General features: G+C 43.4%; 1 protein-coding gene across 3 annotated transcripts in view; it reads left to right on the forward strand.

Annotated features, from left to right (window-relative positions):
• The first annotated feature begins 78 nt into the window (after positions 1 to 78).
• PRORP (protein only RNase P catalytic subunit) overlaps positions 79 to 14,178 on the forward strand; it is an 88,728-nt gene continuing 74,628 nt past the window's right edge. The window contains exons 1-4 of one of the 3 annotated variants that reach the window (XM_054025992.1): positions 79 to 438; positions 2,221 to 3,636; positions 5,663 to 5,710; positions 11,060 to 11,192. In XM_054025992.1, the coding sequence (XP_053881967.1) occupies positions 2,636 to 3,636; positions 5,663 to 5,710; positions 11,060 to 11,192 (1,182 nt within the window). In that variant the 5' untranslated portion in view covers positions 79 to 438; positions 2,221 to 2,635. Of the gene's footprint in view, positions 439 to 534; positions 701 to 2,220; positions 3,637 to 5,662; positions 5,711 to 11,059; positions 11,193 to 14,178 lie in introns of those variants that run through there. The other 2 variants (XM_054025993.1, XM_054025994.1) reach the window with 2 other exon arrangements.

A 14,178-nucleotide genomic window follows, 5' to 3' on the forward strand; every position in this document is an offset into this window, starting at 1 on the left:
TGTCCCATACACCTCGTACGTCTCCGGCCGACTAAAGCTGTTGGCGCGGACACCCTGCCCGTAACCAATATGGCGGCCATGGCCAACTAAGGCCGCTTTACTGTGCTCTGTTCTCATTGGATCCCTGTGATCACATGCGTAACACGAGCCGGCAGTCTGGACTGTGGCGAGCCTCATACAGAGCCCTGATTGGCGGAGGGACCGTTCGGCGCGCGTGAAAGAGAGCAAGTTCAGAGGAAAAGTTCTTCCTTAGGTAGAGCGACTGTCCGGCGCGGCTCCGCCATTACTTGACCCGCCCCCTTCGGCTATGAGTGGCATCCACCAGAGCCGCTCAGCGCTGCGATACTGACACCTGCAGCGCATCGCCTGAGACAGGTCCGCATGGGGAAGGCAGCAAAGGCATGGCCCGCAATTGGACCACAGCGACTACATCCCGCAGTACGTGTTGCGCGCCCTGTATAAGCGGCCGGGTTGCATTGCATGCTGGGAGTTGTAGTTTTCAGCGTGCGGGCAGTAGTCACCAGGGCACGTGAGGTGTGCGCGGTGCTTCCGTGCGCTGCAGCGAGCCCTCGCCTGGCCCCCGCGACTCCGGCCGGCCGTTCTGAATGAGCCGGCTCAGCTTGTGCGAGGGGGTCTCAGCTCCGCAGCGTCTCTGAGCGGCCCAGGGAGCACGTCCCGACTGGCAACGATTGTCTCCCAGGTCTGTGGAGAGGACGTGGACGTTGCACTATTACCATAGGCCCAAGCACGCAGACATCACTAGTCAGGCCCAGATACCGTGAGATTGAAAACGTGCAGAGCTGCTGGAGTTAATTATACCTGTTGATTGTTTGTCTTCTGGTGTCCAGGCTTCACGTTTTCCAGTTAGTCTCTATAATCGTGCTGGCTAGAAACTTTTTTTAAAAGTGAAAGCTGAATCTCTTGCCTAATTACACCCCTTCAGCAGCGGGGGCTTTAAGAAATAGACCAAATACTGTGAAACTTGTGATTAAAAATCACAAGAGCTGGCAACAAAGGTCCTCTCACAAGGATCCTTTCTGCCTCCTCCAAACACGTAAGAACATAACATAAGAATGGCTGTAAGGGGTCAAACTGATGGTCCGTCTAGCCCAGTATTCTGTCTTCCAACAGTGGCCAATGCCAGGTGCTTCAGAGGGAATGAACAGTATAGGTATTCATCAAGTGATCCATCCCCTGTCGCCCATTCCCAGCTTCTGGCAAACACACCCCTTCTCTTATGACAGGTTTCAGAGTAGCAGCCGTGTTAGTCTGTATCCGCAAAAAGAAGAACAGGAGTACTTGTGGCACCTTAGAGACTAACAAATTTATTAGAGCATAAGCTTTCGTGGACTACAGCCCACTTCATGCTGTATGCATCCGAGGAAGTGGGCTGTAGTCCACAAAAGCTTATGCTCTAATAAATTTGTTAGTCTCTAAGGTGCCACAAGTACTCCTGTTCTTCCCTTCTCTTATGATTACACTGGCTGGATCCCAGCTATCACTATCCTTTGTGTACTTTTTAGGAAATAATAGCTTACTGGGAGGTGCCCATATTAAAAACTTGCTTGCAAAATGGTGTTGGCTGGCTCATTACAGAAGCAGCTTTTCCTCTCCTGGAATTGACACCTCCTCATCTATTATTGGGAGTGGACTACATCCACCCTGACTGAATTGGCCCTGTCAACAATGGTTCTCCACTTGCGAAGTAACTCCCTGCTCTCCATGTGTCAGTATATAATGCCTGCATCTGTAACTTTCACTCTATGCATCCGAAGAAGTGAGGTTTTTACTCACGAAAGCTTATGCCCAAATAAATCTGTTAGTCATTAAGGTGCCACCAGACTCCTTGTTGTTTTTGTAGATACAGACTAACACGGCTACTCCCTGATTCCTGAGCTATGGTTATCACTGGGAAAGCAGGTTTTGTTTAAATGGTGAGAAAATTAATAGTCCTATATGTTTGCAGCATGTGAATGCCTGCCTTCCCGGATGTTTATCACAAGCTATAAGTGATAAGGGAGCTTTGGTAGAAGTCCCATGTTAAAATATTGGAAGTTTATCACTGGCTTTTAGGTGAGCAAATTTTGGGTGCCAGACCTAAGATAGGTTAGGTAGGTCACTTTTTTGGTTGTAAAAATGTAAACTGAATTGTAATGTTGAAGTTACTACTCTGGAGGTGTAAGTACTAATTGTGTATTGTTTGTGGTCTGTTTTCTGTAGGTAATTTCCTGACCTGATTTGGATGAAAGCGACAGAACAACTCTTAGTTCTTAGGAAGTTCACATAACTTCTCCCCATTTTTATAGCATAAATTTATGATAAACCTTAAACAGCCTCAGAGGTTGGGCAGGCACAATAAAGTACAGAACCGCCAAGCCTCTTTCCTGGGATGAGAGATGCCCCCTCACTCTTTGTATTAATAGTTTGGTAGTTTGAAATATTTCTTCTTTTGGTGATGAAGGATTTTGCTATTTTTGTTTTAATGAGAGTCTTAAAAGCACCCTTGTGACCTTTATTCCAAAACTTTCACAGCTTGACATCCCTTAAGACTTTTACTATAAACTTCCTCACACAAACTTCACTTCCCACTAGATCTCTCTTGGGGAGTGTTCCCAGTATATGCATTCTCCTCATCATGGCTTTCTTCCGTCCCACTAGCTTCTCGGGTTTGCAGACTTTGTGGAAATACCCCATGTTTTGGCCTGTTCCAAGGCGCCAACAGCTGTTTGCTGTCATCTTCCATCTCCCGAACAGGAAACATGTTAAATGTTTCCCTTTTACTACCACTTCTCAATCCGCAATACCAGTGGATCCCAAAGCAACTCATATGCTAACTACTAAGACCAGATCTAAAGGTAGAGATGGAGAGGAAAAGGAGGGCAGGGCCAGAGAAGACACCTCTTCTCCTCATCCTTTTTCCCTGTTCTCTGCTGGAGCTGCCAAGAGGAGATCAAAGAACCAAGAGGAACTGCTCATGATATCTAAAAAGAATGGTATCCGGCCCCCAGAAAAACCTTTGAGTGTGGCGGAATGGGAAGAGCTGAGGGGAGAATTTAAGGGAATTAGCAAGTTTGAAGAAGTAATGCTAGAGCAAATGATCAAATGCAACAGCTCCATAGATGTGGCCAAGTCCTTGCTGTCTATGGTGGCAATGAGAAAAGGTGACATCAGTTATAATTTATTGGTCAAGTACCTGGCTCTGTGTGTCCGGCAGGAACAGATGGCCGAAGTTTATGATGTCTATGATATAATGAAAGTCAGATTTAAGACTTTAGAAACTGGGGCTTACAGCCTTCTAATCAAGGGGCTGAGTGGTTCCAATCGATGGAGAGAGGCCTTGTCGCTACTGGAAGAGATAAAAAAAGTCATGATCCCGTCAAAAGGGAACTATGGAGATTGTATCAAAGGGGCCCTCAATAACCAAGAAATAAACTTGGCATGTGAACTGTATCATGAAATGCTGGCTAAGGGTTTGATACCAAACTTGGATACGCTGCAGGTCCTTTTTGATACTGGCAAATGTGTGAAGGACGATCAGTTAAAAAGTGAACTCTTAGGAATCCTCTTGTATCTGAGAGAAAATCAACTATATCCTGGAGAAGCTCTTATGCAGAGCATAAAGCTATGGTTTGAAAGGTAACTATTGTTTCAGAAGCAGTTACTGATTAATGGGAATTGACTCTGTGATCCATTAAGACAGTAGTCCAAAAGCCAGTGTAAATCCCTGAAACCTTTTATCATTTTTTGTTGTTTTTCCTTTTTTTTAAAAGCACTGCCATAATCTCTTTATTTCTACTGTAAATAGAAAGTTTTGCCAGGTCTGAATTTCCTATCACAATTTTTACCTTTTCATTTTGCATTTTTCATATAGGGTATAGGTGTAGCATATTCCGATGAGTCCCACATCTCAGAATTTTTGTCTTCACCAGTTCTCATCCTTGGTTTGTTGTGTTTGATAGCAAATACTGAATGTTGATGAGTGTCAGAATTTCCTCTGATATACGAGGGGAGAGAAATGGTAAATTGTACAAAATTGAGACAGTTTCCCTCTGTGGTACAAGAAAATAGCAAATGCAGTGGGAAAAAAAAATTCTGGTTCACTCCTTCAAATATGTGTTGGCTCAGAGGGTCACCAGAATAATTTCAGTAGAAGCCACTGAAGTCAGCAGATATTACAGTACACACAAGAATGAGATCTGTTGACTAAGAAAGTGCTTGCTTTTTTTTTTAACCTAGTCGCTTCTTAGAGTAGAACTGTAATTAAAAAAAAAATCATATTAGTGGAAATAAAAGAGGACAACGTCATTATATTTTGGTCAGGGGGAAAGCCTGCTCATGTAGAGTTGAGTTGGTGGGAGGAAGGGTAACAGGGTTTCCCTTTCCCCTTATCTTTCAAGACAGTTAAAGAACCTCATATATCATTGTGGCCAATGCAATGTAGTGATGTGTGTGTTGGCACTGTGATGATGCAGTGTCAAAAGGTCACAATGCAAGCATTGCAGTGACTTTGTGTGGGATCCATAAAGAGACTTAGGCGTTGTAATGCTGAGTGTCACTGTGCCTAATGTCTAGGCACAGGAACAACATGGTGATCCACAAAGCCGAGTTATTTGCTTAGGCTCCCTGTACAATGAATGGGGAGAGATGGTCACCTAAAAAGTGCAATCCACAAAAGCCAGCACTGGATAGAGGGCTAATCTACACTGGCAACGTTAAGGCGTTGCCACGGCAGTGCTTTAACGTGGCTTTTGTAGTCGCGGCAGAGCGCTGGGAGAGAGCTCTCTCAGCACTCTAAAAAACCCACCTCCATGAGAGGCGTAGCTCCCAGCGCTGCACTCAGCAGTGTGTTTTTTCACACCCCTGAGTGAGAAAGTTACAGCGCTGAAAAGTGTCAGTGTAGACAAGCCCCTGGTTAGCCAATTGGAGATGCTAATGACAGGGGTGTGTGTTAAACCCCACTTTCAGAGATAGGTTCTTAAATCTGGGCTGCAGGGAGGTGCTTGTATCTGCTTAGTGATGCATGGATGGGAACCAGCTGCCTGGAGTTAGTGGGTTTAGGTGCCTAAGCCATTTTTTGTTGGAATGAGTTAGGCACCTGCCTCACTACATGCAAACTGGCCAGAGGAAGTGGTGCTGGTTCCCATGCCCACTTTATAATTTTTATTTCAGTGGTTAGCACACTTGCCTGGGATATGGAAGACCCAGTTCAATTCCCCTCTCTCTGCCAGAGGGGGGAAGAACTGCTTCTCAGGAGAGCGCTGTAATCCCTGAGCTATTCTGATGCATGGCTAACTCACACACTCCTGTTGAAGCTGTTCCACTGTAGATAAATCATGAAAGAGTGATTGGAACAGAGGGACTGGACCAAAATCTTCCACCTCCTGGAGGGGTATGCCTTAACCACTGGACTGCAGAGTTGTTCTCTTTCTGTCTGGCTCAAGGCCTGTTCCACTGTGGATAAATGCTTAAGTAGTCATATGCAGGGTGTTGCACATAAGCAGGTATAACGGATGAGCCTTCATATAATTTTTCCTTAGTGTAAACGGTTATTATTTTTATTTCTAGATGCAGACCATAAAAAAATCTTTTGGCTGTACTGTAGTTCAAAAATGATGACACAGAAGTCTAACATTATTTATATTATATATATTTTTGTTTTTAGCATTCCAGGAGAGAAATGGCAAGGACACTTAACTACCATTAAAAATAGGTAAATACAATATTTTATGTAAAAACTTGATAAATAACGTGTTTGATTTTTTTTTTGCCATGAACTTTACTTTGGTAAAACAAGTAAAAGGACTATTTCTATTATGTTATTTCAAATTTCTTATTGAAATAAATTCTTTGATCATAATTTCTAACACCCACTTTGTGGTACGTGTACAGGATTTAAACCCCTGAGCTGGTGCCATGGATCTGTAATCCCGCCCCAACAGTGCCCTTAGGAAGACTCTGAGCCTGACAGTGTATGTGTCTGGTGATGGGTTTATTTATTCTGAGTTACCTTTCAGGCAGGGTTCAAAGACAGGTCTAGGGGTTGCTCTCAGCTGGGAGCTAATTAGGCCCTGCATCTTAAAGGGGGTCTGGGATACACCTGTAGCAGGAGGAGAAAGCTGTTTTGTTGACCACAGTGGGAAGGAAATGAACTGTTTGTTTGTTTATTGACTGTAAACCTGTATGGGAGGTGGTTAGGAGCCAAGATTATTGATTAGACCCTTGCCGAGATTATTATTTTGGTTAAAGTAAACTGTCCCTATGTAATTGCTCAGAACCTGGCCCTGCCACAGGGGTTTGCACCAAAAAAATGTTAATTTGCGATATGGACAAAATCAAGGAATTGCAAAGTATTTTCCTTCATGGACAATTTAGATACATATTTCTACAAAATATAATATACAAATATTTGTAACTTTGTGAATTTGTCTTACGTATTGTCAATCTGATTTGAAAGCCAGATTTGTGTCTCGTGTATTGGCAATTGGAAATGTGTCAAAGATAAGAATGTTTTTGAGTTATATGCTCCTTAGGGTTTGTAATAAAAATAGAGTGTACAGGTGCTGACTCTTTAAAATTTCTCTTAGCTTTTCTTAAATGTGAGTGTGTATTGCATCTGGTGCTATTGAAGTCGGGGAGGGGGAGAGGAAACATTGACTGCTGTGGGAGCAGGAGTGGGCTGCTGATTTGAAGCATACAGGCTGCTTGTTTTCTTCCTCCTCCAACTTCCTGGAGCTTGTAGGTTCTTCTAGTCCTGATAATCAGGAGCTTAAGACTTAGACTCTTCTGACTATTAATTTTTCTTTGAGAGTTAGAAAGGCTGTTTGACTTCCCAAGGTCAGTTATGGAAAGCTCTAATTCTCTTCTGCTTAGGGATTCCGCATGACAATTGATATATTGGATCCAAACATCAGCTTGTTAAGTCTGGCATTATCCCCACCACTACAGAAAATAATTGAACAGTGCACCTAGCTATCAGGGAATGGTGTTCTTTCCTAAACCATGCAGAGGTGTGATCAGCTTTCATTCCTGAGGCGAATGTATGCTATTTTTATTCTTCAGGAACCTGCATCCAACTGTGTGCTAAAAACAATGTTACCCTGAATAGTCACTGAAACTTACCTCATAGGAGGGGTTTGGTTGGTTATGCTGCTCTTGGAACACCCACTCTGAAATGAGCCGCAACTTCTCTGTCTTTGTAATACACTTGTCAGTATTGCTGGCTGCTTTTCTGACCATTTAAGAAAGTCCCCCACCTTTACTGTGGCTCTTGGGTGATTGCTGAGTATTTTGCAGCATGTATGCATAATAAGAGCTATCTGAGATTACAAAATTTGAAATGTAATTTTAAGGTAGCTTTTTGAAGAGAAATTCAATACAAGAACCCAATTGTGCAAGATGCTAAGTGCCTTTAATTCCCATTGACATTAAATGGAGGTTGAGGACACTCAGCAGGCTTTGGCTCATGGGAAACAATGTTATGAATTTGTTAAACAAAGCATAACATTTGACTTTACTTTATTCTACGATTAGATCTTTCTAACTAATATAAAGTGATACTGGCAAAAGATTCAAGGTTCAAATATGCCAGCTGTAACATACAGTCTGTAAATGTTAAGTTTAATAATTTTTTGGTGGAGTCTCAATAATTTTTGGGGTGGGTCTTGTGGGCTCTTAAATTGTGGAGTTTTAATAATGTTATTCTAATTTCTGCCTGTTGTACTTAGAATTATTTATCAGGAGTTTAGGATTATTTAAATAGCCAGACTTCTGATTAATACAAATGTGTGGCTTAGGCCTATGATCGCAACCAGTGGATTGAGCATGTGGAAAGTACTAAAAGTTGCACATTATTAACGTGTTAAGTCAGCAAATACACTGTCCGCACGATAATTCATGCAATTTTGGAATATTTTTTGTTTATGGTCTGTGTTTTGATATAGACCAGAAGTCTGGTTGTTGTGCCAATTATGTATTTATAGTTGTGTTGGGTAAGAAATATACGTCAACTCACTCTTCGCTTTTCTCTGTGCAAAAATCAGAGGAGAATGATTCTAGGATTATGCATATCAGAACTTCACAAATTGATTGATGTAAAAAAGAATGATCCCTCCTTCAGTTCAAAGCATGCACAGCTGGATGAATGTAAGTCTCCAAACAGACCATTGTAAAGGGGAAAATGAGAAACATCAACATTATACTTTGCATCTATGAAAAGACCTAAGTGGGAGGATGCAAGGAAAAATCCTTTTGTCTGGCAGCCTGGAACAACCAAAGAACTGTTCAGGATAAATGACATTTTATTTATGTAATGCCTACTGGACAACCTGATGACTTGCACTTAAAAATTCTGGAGACAGGGGTTGGCATGTGCAATCTGAGGATGAGGATGAAAACAGGTCTGCTACCTCGTATTTTTTGTAAAAGCCCTCAAAGTTTTCAGGGAGAGCTCAGACATGATTAGCTTAGTTCCCCATGTGCCTACCTGGCCAAGCAACACTACAAGGGGAATTAAGCAAAATAGCTGATCCTGTGTTTCTTTATCCACTGCCACTTTTTACAAAAAAAGCGAAGGTTGGAATTGGTTGTAATTTTCATCCACAATCAAACATATAAGTTAGGTGGTTCACCCAGGATTTTTAAGAGTGTTAGATCATTAGCTTGTCTTTGAGGCAGGGATATGCAACACAACTTAATTAAAAAACATCGACAAAAACCTCATTCTGACCTCAAAGAAATTGGGGCAATCACATTTTAGTTGGGCAAATGAACTTGAGATCCAGGGTGTCCTTGTACATGGGCTTGGAGGATTTTAAAATATTTTTTCCCAAGATGGTATGTATAGAAAGGATGTGGAGAAACTGGAAAGGATACAGAGATGAATGACAAAGATGATTAAAGGAATGGAATGTAAGCCATATGACCAAAGGCTGAAGGAACTGAGTATGTTTAGTTTTGAAACTGGGGCAGGGAAGATACTTGAAAGGCTGCCATAAAAAAGTTAGAGAAAAGTTGTTCTCTTGCCACGGAGGGCAGGACAAGAGGCAATGGGTTCAAACGACAGCATAGCAGATTTAGATTAAATCTCTTGAAAAACTTCCTAGCTGCAAGAACAGTGGGACAATGGAACAGACTGCGTAAAGTGGTTGTGAAAGCTCCTTCACTGGAGGTTTTCAAAAGGAGGCTGGATAGTCATCTGTCTTGGATAATTTAGACACAACAAATCTTGCATCTTGGCGGGGTAATGACCATTGCGATCCCTTCTAACCCTATGATTCTGTGCCTGGAACATGCTTTACATGATACATCTCTGATGGATTTGGAGCTGCTCAGTAATAATTTATGAATAGTTTATGTTGACCTGGTTATTGGGATGTTTACTGTCTGAATATATTGATTTAGTTTAATAGGGGGTAGCTGGCAAAATGGGATCTTTACACCTCAAGCAGTGCCTTCCACATCTACACTGCTACATTGAGCAGTGCAGTGTCTTGCTGCCTCCCTCATGCCAGAGCCTTTCCTCACCTCAGTGAAAGGCTCCTGCTGTGGGGAGTTGCCAGAATTTTTTCCTGCTGCTTCCCCCCTGCCAGAACCTCCCCCCTGCACAGTCCGGGGCAGCAGGTTTGTATAATTTTTGGTGGTGCCCAGAACGGGTCCAAGTCCTGCCCCCTGGCCCCACACCTACCTTGTAAGTCTCTCTATATTTTTTAAAATAATGTAAAAATGGACTGGAAACAGTAAGCGTTTAACAGTTTCCCTATATTGCACAATGTGTGTGTGTGGGGGGGTGAGGGTTCTGGGGTGGGGCTGGGTATGAGGGGTTCAGGGTGTGGAAGGGGGCTCAGGGCTTGGGCAGAGGGTTGGAGTGTGGGGGGATGAGTGCTCTGGCTGGGGTGTGTGGGAGGGGTTCAGGGCTAGGGCAGAGCGTTAGGGTGAGGGCTCTGGGGTGTGGGTGGGGATGAAAACTCCAGGATGCAGGGAGGCTGCCCCGGGGCTGGGGCCAGAGAGGAGGACTCCATGGTCCCCTCAGCCCTCTCCTTACTGGCAGTAGAGAGCTCCGGGGAGGGGCCCCCGTCTTCTCCCCGGTGGCACACTCACCTGGCACCGTCACTGCATGTGCTCCTAGGGGCTGGGCCCCCTCAGGTCCAGGAAGCCCCCTCGCCTCCCCTGTGGTGGGTGCCGGGGGAAGAGGGCTGCCATCACATGCGCGCCTCCTCCCCTCCTCCTTCCGCAGTCAGCAGCTGCGCCGCCACCTCAGCCTGCTGCCGGCGCTGCTCCCTTTTGTAGCCGGCAGCGGCCGGCGAGGGAGCGCAGCGCAGAGTGGCAGAGCAACCACCCACTGCCCAGGGCGCATGCAGGCACGCTCCGGGGGAGGCGCACGGGGATGGCAGGAGGGGCTGTGGGATGCTCCGGGGGAGGCAGATGGGGCCAGGGGAGGCATGCGGGGCAAAAGGAGGGGCTGGGGAAGAGACCTGGCCCCAAATATTGATGGTGCCTGTCCCCCGGGCCGCCCCTCTGCACAGTTAAAAGTTCCAGCAGTGGGGAAAGACTATGTCAGAGGGGGAGTCAACATGGAAAGGCTCTGGTAGCTCTGTCAATGCTTTAGTCAATTTTAGGCTATTTCTGTGGTCCCCTCTGTAGCAGCTGATCATCTGAGTTTTTAATGTATTTTATCTTTGCAACACACCTATGAGGCAGAGAAGTACTGTTTTACAGATGGGGTAACTGAGAGAGAGAGAGACTAAATGTATTTTCCAAGGTCATGCCGGAAGTTTGTGGTAGTGCTTGTAATTGAACACAGAAGTTGACCCCTAAATGTCCCCAAGGATCTGATCCAGAACCCACTGAAGTCAGTTGGAGCATTTCCATTGATTTCCATAGGTTTTGGATCTGGCCCAAACTGGGCACAAGTCATTTTCTGATGACTTATTTATTTTTTGTTTGCACAGAAAGAGGCATGCGTAGTCATTTAATAAACGGAAGTGAATTTTAACATATAGCTCTTTTACTAATCTTATTCACACACATGCATACTTTGTTTGTGGTTTTATTACTGTTACAGCGGAAAATGTCCAGTTTGTAACCAAAACCTGGAAGCTATTCATCTGAGCCAAGAAGAGTACAATGCACTCAAGGAAAAAATAATAAAAGATGTGATGAAGGGAACTGATACATTCAGGAAGACAACTCCTCAGGTAGGTTTCAAGGGCCTTCAGGTTTATTGACTGGAGAGTCATAAGTGACTAATGCTTAATAGGTCTAAGACCCCCTAATAATTTTTTCAACACTTAATTTTATATTAAGGGTTTTTAAAAAAGTTGTGTCGTGCTAACACTATAAATTTTCACTGATTTATAGTAAAATGTATTCGAGAATTCATTTTGACATTCTACTTATAATCATATCAATTTATTCTTAACCTCACTTATCATGGTTTTGTCCTTCAGTATCTCTTTAATTTTTGTCTTAATCAGTAAGAAACTCACAAATATTTTAATAATCTGCCTACATTTTCTCCACTATTTAATAAAATGAATCCAAATGCTGAACTCTTCATTCCTCCCTTCACCCTCATAATTTTTCACATCTTTCTAGTTGGTCATTCAAGGAGAGGATACCTGGACTAGTAGGATTACATTTTAAGTAGTAAATGTTAATAAATGTCAATTTCTTCCCCATCCAAAAACTAATGGAAAATATTCCATGATTCATAACTGAAATTTTCACAGGAGAAAAGTTAAAAAATACCTAGTTTTCCCTAGCAGAAAACTGTAAGTCTCTGCTGTCTCATTAAATATTGTTTCATTTCTGAAGCTTATATTTATTAAATCTTGAATGGTGGGTTTTTCAATAGCGCAATAGTTTAAGTCAAAACCAGGAAAAATCTTTAAAAATAAACATCAGTATTACCTGTCAACATTCACAAAAAATTAACACTAACCCCGCAGTCCTAAATGTACATGGGCTATGGTAATATGATATCTGCAGTGGGAACATCTAGCTTCGAACAGGGATCACTGCATACACATGAGATAGAAATGGTACAGTATGTATGAAATCATGGTCAAATGCTCTTCTTATGTTTTCTTTTTTTGCTTTGCTTTGCCAGTCCTTACTCATCATCATGTGTTGACTTTAACAAATGAGCAGCCTGGGTACTTAATGGAGTTGAAAGATAAAAGACCACTAGATGGAGCCAGTGCCACATCTGAGAAATTTTGTTTGTTTTAATAGTAACAAGATCAAACCATTATGAGAATGCTGTGCTTTGCTGCTGGTGGTGCCAGAGTTCACCTCCAACCTCTGTAGCAGGTAGCTCTGATGACCTTTAGGGAGTACAGCAGCTCCAGCTCTCTAGCACTTCTGCAGGTGAAGAAGCCCTACCAAACCCAGGAGAGTGGGGCATTATGGGGCCCATCACTGGAGGGCTATCCCTGTCTCCACTTACTACTTCATTCCTGCCGTCTCTCCTGGCACCACCCCAAAACCTTGCTTCCCCCCTGTACACACACAACATCAGAAAGGTCAGGGGAGGGATCCTGATTCCCCACAATATACTTGTCAGATTGGCACTTCCCCTGCTGGTGTTCAAGAGAAGGTTTATTGGATAGAGAAGCCATATAAAGAGCTGGGCTGATTCTTCATCTCCTGTATTGGTCTCAGGGACGAGTCCCCCACCCCTGTCTTTCTGCCCCCAAGAGGATGGAGGGAGTAGAATTTGTCCCTAAACTCTGTATGCTGGCAAGAGCTGCTGCAAGAGGAGCTGAGCTGTTATCTACACACCTGTCACAGCTTCAGCTCACAGTTCTCCCCCACTCTTCTTCCTGAACTCACCTAGCCTCTTGTTGTATGGGTCTGGGTGAGTCTGGAAGTACAGTTAACAGCTCAGCTAGGAAGCTTGTGCTTTGTGCCAGCAGTGTATAGATTACCAGCTTTCTGTCATTCCACTCCATAGTGCCAAAAAGAAGGTCTGATAACCTCTCATATTTAGATTTTAGACCTCTGATGATACCCTGCACTAGATATCAACAAGAAGAGTCTAGCTATGTAAGTTTCATGATTACCTTCCTCACTGTTTCTTCCCTAGTTATGTACAGAAAAAACATTAGACATTTGTAACTTTTAAAATACCTAATTTTAGGGTACCCTACGTCTCTGAACCCCATTGTTCAAGTATCTTCATATTTTTCCCACAAAATTTATCCTGGCTCCAGATTTATCCTCCCAGTTTTCAAGCTGATCTGATTTCTTTTGTGAATTTTACAGGGGCTGCAGAATCAGCTTTAAAAAAAATGTGGCAGCATCCTTAATATTGTCAAATGGCTACTGCTGCTCCATAGTATTAAAATTTAAACAAGAATTGGCAAGAATTTGTTGCATGGTAACACGAGGAATACTACCTATTTTTTAGAGTTCCTCAGAGAAATCCTGGTAAAGTAATGGGTTTATATTTCTCTGATTCCTTAACTAGTTAAGCTAATTTATGACGTTTGTTTGGGTATGTTTACGTTGGAGCTGGGAGATGCAATTTTCAGCTTGAGTAGACCTACCCAGCTAGCCCTGATCCAGCTAGCATGATAAAACCAGAAGTATAGCTGCAGCAGAGTGATGGGCTGGCCCTCCTGAGTATGATCCCATCTGAGATCATAGGTATGTACTCATGGAGCTAGCCCATCCTGCCACTCATGCTGCAGTGGCTACGCTAGTACTTTTAGCCCAATAGCCCAATCAGAACTAGTACAGGTATGTCTGTTGGAGCAGGAAATTATACCTTGCAGCTCTAGTATACAGCTCATATCCTTTGAGTCCCAGTTTGAGCCCTGTGGGGAATCAGGGTCTCCCTTGTCCCCTTAACCAGGTTACATCAATAGTACCTTACACCATGAGTGTTCCCACTGGAGTCAGTGGAACTACTGATGGGGCCCAGTGCTATTCCTTGGGAGGAAGGATATCCCTAAGCAGGCCTGGGAAATGGGGAATAAAAAATTGTTGGGGTTAGACTAGATGACCCTTTTCTAACCCTCTGATTCTATTATCACAATTCAGCCTCTAGTTTGGTTTAGTGCCTTCTTCCATTTCTCCATGAATGCACAGCAGTTAGGGCCATATTCCCTATTGCCTATTTCCATTACCTACCCAGCTGGCTGGCAGAACCATTTGGAGTATGTAGGAGAGGGAGAG

Source organism: Malaclemys terrapin, chromosome 4 (genome assembly GCF_027887155.1).
Source record: "Malaclemys terrapin pileata isolate rMalTer1 chromosome 4, rMalTer1.hap1, whole genome shotgun sequence".
In the NCBI taxonomy this organism is placed as follows: domain Eukaryota; kingdom Metazoa; phylum Chordata; order Testudines; family Emydidae; genus Malaclemys; species Malaclemys terrapin.